Genomic DNA, 5,459 nt, shown 5'->3' with positions numbered 1-5,459 from the left:
TGCCATATGGGGATGCTAGCACCTGAAGTAATGAAGGTACTTCGGGGGGTGATGATGACACCAGTATCACATACATCAGTGACGACGACAACGTCGATGACGATGGTAGTGACTAGCATGATAGCAATGTTGATAGGAGGACGGCATTAATAACGTCATCACGCACGCAACCAGCCACCGAACACTCAACATTCAACACTCAACATTTCCAAGCAGTTCATTGATAACTGCTGACAGATAATTATCATTTCAGCTGATAGCAAGCACTGTTTCAGAAACAATTAAACATAGATAAATGAGTGTTTATAAATATATATTTCTGCGGCCATTGGGCACAAGCAACAATATTTTTCTTAATTTCGTCTTTACCTAACTTTTGATTAGTTGTCGTTGGAATTCAAAAATGAACGAACAAAAAACTGGCACAAAAATCTATGATTTAAAGTTTGACATATTTCAAAATGGGGAAATAAGAAATAAATATACCACAATCAGCACAGTTACAAGTAGACAAAGTAGTACACACATACACGTAAATTGTACAAAAAGTACCAACCACAAATGCTGTAACCTAAGATCTAACAAGCAGTGAAAGGATCGAAATTATTATACTATTGTTATGTTCATTAATTCTAATTACATTAACTAATTATTGAAAATAATACTCATTTATCGAATTCGTATGCGCCTTAAACATTTTTATTATGACTGTGTGTGTATTGCACTTTGATTAACACGGATTAACACTGATTAATGTTCACATTTAATTGGTCTGTAAACCTCTAATGTCAACGCATTTCTGATTTAAAAAACTTTGAAGAAAGAATTGTTTATAAACCCTAGTATAAAGGTGATTTTCTGCCTTGAACAGGTTTTTCGAATAATATTGACAGGAGCAATCGCAAGAGTAATTTAAAGAAGAAATCAAATGAAGCCAATAGCAGAGATTATGAAGATCAATTTTTTATCCAGGCCTAGTCTTGTGAGAGTCAGTCGTTCAATGAAGTTCAACGAAGTTGGCAATGTTATAATATGTACTTGTTAATGTAATGTAACAATGTCTGACAGCCATCAGCTCAGCAGCGCTACCAAATGAGTTACATACATTGTTATATCGATATCATCACAATACTACATATCACACAAACACACACGCGCACGCACGCACACACACACATTCACACACTTAAATGAGTGATTCAACATGCATTCTTGAAGCAATTAAACAAGTGCTTGTGAATGAATGAATGGATGAATTAATGAATTAATAAATGAATGAGTGAGTGAGTGAGTGAGTGAGTGAGTGAGTGAGTGAGTGAGTGAGTGAGTGAGTGAGTGAGTGAGTGAGTGAGTGAGTGAGTGAGTGAGTGAGTGAGTGAGTGAGTGAGTGAGTGAGTGAGTGAGTGAGTGAGTGAGTGAGTGAGTGAGTGAGTGAGTGAGTGAGTGAGTGAGTGAGTGAGTGAGTGAGTGAATGAACGAGTGAGTGAGTGAATGAATGACTGAATGAATTATAGCAAGATTGACTGCGAAAATGAACGAACAAATGAAGGAGCAAACGATTGAATGATCGGCGAAACCGTGAATAGATGAATGAATGAAAGAATGATGAGCGAAGGAATTAACAAATGAAGAAATCATGTCGTTTGATTGAATTGACAGGCAGGTGAATGCATGCATGGGGAGGGGTGTAGGTTGATTGACGTCGGCTTTGTTGACGTCACGCTTTCTCTACTCCTGGTGCTCCTGATGATGATGATGATGATGATGATGAGGATGATAATGATGACAGTGAAAATATATCATTCTGACAACAACAACAACAATAACAACATATCATTCTGACAACAACATCATCAACACCAACAACAACAACATCATTAACAAACACAACAAAAACAGCCCTATTGACAATGTTAATGATTATGGTAATTATAATGGTGAGTAGAAATGTATTTGTTGACGGTGATAATTTTTGCAATGATAGAAATTGTTGACGATCGCACATGGTGAAATAATACGCGATGAGGAAAAAATACCTCAACAAATTAGAAGAATGGAAAAAAAGAATTTTCATAATAATTGAGAAAAATTTAAGGATGGAAATAACTTGACCAGGGAAACAATTGCAGATTGCCAGTGGTGTTGTGGTGAGTAACAAATCGTTAAGACGCTTCGTCGGAGGTTTCGGTCTCATTTACTTCGAAGGAGATGAAGCTGAACAAAACTAAACTAAATCCATTTTCTAAATAGAGTCTGTTTGTTTTGTACTGATTTTCAAATTGATGCAACCGTTGGAACGAAATAAGCAAGGACGGTTTATGCAATATTTTCAATATTTCATGTAAGCTTACTTTTGAAAAATTATCTTTTTTGTGTCATGCTCATTAAAACCGTAATAACACAAAAGGTTTTAAGTTTCGAGAGATTAGCTAACTTTTTTAAAAAAAACGGACTAATGGAAAGCTGTTTTTTTTTTAAACAAAGTTGGGTCAAAGTGGAGAAGGAATTATTTTGGCATTATTATTATTTTGTTTTTATTTAAATTAAATTAAATTTCAATTTGTTTAATTTTATTCACGGTATTATAAAACGAAGATTTTCTGATGTTGCAATTATTTTTAAGAAATTTATTTCCGTCAGCGTCAGTATTTTCTTTTTCTGACTCAAAAACAATTAAAAATTTTTAAAGAAAGTTTCTTTTAAAGATTATTTTCATTGATGAAAATAAAATTTTTGATATGAAATCAAATTTGATTAATACAGTTGAAGAACATAAAAGTATGTACAGTCAACGCAATTCAAAAAAACATAGGCAACAAAACGTTAAATAATTTGATTCAACTTAAATTAATTAAAGTACATTCAGAGACTAATCGATTGAAAGAACAAAAAATTATAAATAATCAGTTCAGACTATATAATTATAGTCTGGTATAGTCTAGTATATAGATTATATTTAATCAAGTAAAAAATACTTAACCAAAAATAAATGTAAAAAGAATAATCTCATCAAACTTTGTAACTGCTTCAACATCATCAAAACCTCGTTTCTATGGCTGTTCATCAACGTTGCTTGCTATATCATTATATCATTTATATCTTTATAAATTCATCCTTTGTGATATCTTCATATCATTGTTTTAAGAATAATTATTACAATACAATTCAGGTCTGACTATGTTTGTTATATAAATTTAGGTATGAATAATTAATTATTTTTCACAAAAAAATATAATTAAAACATAGTTTACAAATATAAAATCTATAAAAACTAAAAAACACATTTATAAAATACATCATAACATACATATATAACGAAACAAAAACACAAGTTCGAAGGACATTAATCAAACGGTAACAAAAATTATCAATAAATTAAATATAAATATGTAAATTAATTAATTAGTAATACATTACTTATAAATTTAATATAATGTAACATTGACTGCCATCACTCAACCTATGATACCATGTCTATAGATGTACAGTACACGCAATACTTATGGTGGCAAATATGTTAATACCTGTTATAATGTAATGTGAGGACTAAGTTGTTTTTAAACCTTCCTAGTTTGAAGCGTAATGATTTACGCGAAACATCCAAAAATTACAAAAAATATACTTTATTTTCACTGAAAATATAAATACTAAGTGTAAACGATCGTATGAAAAATATGGGATAATATATAAAATTTTCAGGCACTTTTGATTCAAGACATATATAAACGGCATTTTTTAATGAAATTTTTGGAGAGGATTTAGATGCTAAAAATCGAAATAACAAATGGCTAAACAACAAAATATTGACAATTACATTTTCTATTTTGAGTTTCGTTGACTGTAGAAACATTGTCAGCGTGGGTCAAAAATAATTTATTGACGTCAACAATCGCCATTCATCATCATTTCCATCATTTCTTATGTTTTTACTCACAATTCATACGTTCACCCTCGTCAAACAACACATCACTCCACGGCTCTCATAGGTTCGGCGCCACTAGCAAAGAATGGTTCCCTGTTATTGAGAAGCATCATTGCCCCCCTCCTCTGACACTTCCTCACGTGCTTCTCGAGAGTGGTGGCCAGGGAGAAGGGCATGGCACAGTACCGACACTGCAAGGTGTCCTTACCTGCTCGTCTGTGCGTCTTCATGTGCCTGGTCAGTTTGCTGGACTGTGCACAGGCGTACGGACACAACCTGCACTTGTAGGGTTTTTCCCCGGTGTGCGAGCGTCGGTGGACAGTGAGGTTGCTGCAGTTCTTGAAAACTTTGCCGCAAAACTCGCACACGTCGTTTCGTTTTTTGGCGACTGTCGTAGATGTCGTCGAAGTTTCTGTGGTTGTAAAAGCTGCGGGAGTGGGTGGTTTTGTGGACGTGGTTTGGTGTGGATAGCTGAAGAGGGGTTGGTTGAAACTGGATTGGTGGGCAGGGTGATGAATGTTGTTGTTGTTGTTGTAGTAGTTGCTAATGTTGTTGTTGATGTTGTTGTTGATGTTATTAATTTGAATTTTGTGTTCTAGACCGGAGTTTGTAACTGAGGAGATGAAAGCGGACGATGAAGCATCTTCATTTTTCCCGTTCAATCTGGGATTCAGTGGAAACATTGGAAATGGCAACAATGACCATGGAAATGCAAGCGAAAAGTTCTGATAGAAGGGATTCATAAGTGAAAAGTTGCCGTTGGTGGTGGTGGTGCTGCAAAAATTTAAAGTGCTGTTGCCATTGTTATTCTCTCTGGTGCTTTTGTTAATGTTGTGATAGTTGTTGTCGTCGCTCTTGTTCATGTTACCGTTGTGGAAATTACTAATGTTTGAAAATTTCGAGGACGGATATAAGATAGAATTCATCGAATGCATGTGGCGCATGCTTTCCTGGAATGCGGGAGGTGGTGGCGATAAACTTACGGTTGGATTTGAAATGTCAGCGTACTTTAGGCAAACGTCAGCGCTAGACAGAGTTTCCAGTTTTGAATTTTTAGATGTTAGATCAGCTGCTTCCTGGTCTCGACGCTGCAACAAGTTCTTGTCGCTATTTCTATTGTTGCCAGCGTAATCATGAGTATTATTTTTTACATGATCCAAACGATAGTCCTCGCTGCAGTTAACAACGTTATTATTCTCCTTCCCCAAACCACTCACCTTTTCAGTCGTTGCTTCTGAAATTCGAAAAAAATTTTTTTTTTCGTCATTTTCTAAACATTCCAAATTTAAATAAGTTTCGGCAAATAATTTTTTTATATTATTGATCGGATCGGAATGTGGAAAGGTCTGCAAGTGATTATTTTGTACGTGAAGTACAAGGTCCACGTAGGACTCGCAAGACTTGCTGCACATGTAACATCTGACGTCTGCTTGGGAGTCCACAGTAGGTTTGAAGCCGCCACTGCCACCGTCGCGAATGAGGCAGCTGCTGTTGTTGGTGTCGTTGCTGCAAGTTCGATCGGCTGCTAACTTTTGCA

The 5,459-nt window shown here is 35.1% G+C and overlaps 2 protein-coding genes across 2 annotated transcripts; one reads left to right on the top strand and one right to left on the bottom strand.

Annotated features, from left to right (window-relative positions):
- Positions 1-403: 403 nt before the first annotated feature.
- On the top strand, positions 404-2,228 carry HELRODRAFT_160332 (hypothetical protein; the record flags this gene model as incomplete). The annotated part of the gene is made up of 4 exons (XM_009017299.1): positions 404-506; positions 872-977; positions 1,900-1,937; positions 2,116-2,228. 4 exons carry the CDS (start codon positions 404-406, stop codon positions 2,226-2,228), a joined length of 360 nt encoding a protein of 119 aa, XP_009015547.1.
- Positions 2,229-4,056: 1,828 nt separating this feature from the next.
- HELRODRAFT_138032 (hypothetical protein) lies at positions 4,057-4,287 on the bottom strand (the record flags this gene model as incomplete). Its single annotated transcript, XM_009017298.1, has 1 exon — positions 4,057-4,287. A coding segment is annotated over one exon (231 nt), but the record flags the coding sequence as incomplete, so codon positions are not given.
- Positions 4,288-5,459: the final 1,172 nt, after the last annotated feature.

This window comes from Helobdella robusta (genome assembly GCF_000326865.2).
Source record: "Helobdella robusta unplaced genomic scaffold HELROscaffold_2, whole genome shotgun sequence".
NCBI lineage: Eukaryota > Metazoa > Annelida > Clitellata > Rhynchobdellida > Glossiphoniidae > Helobdella > Helobdella robusta.
Note: the sequence above shows the minus strand (reverse complement) of the source record. Positions and strands in the feature narration are given on the sequence as shown.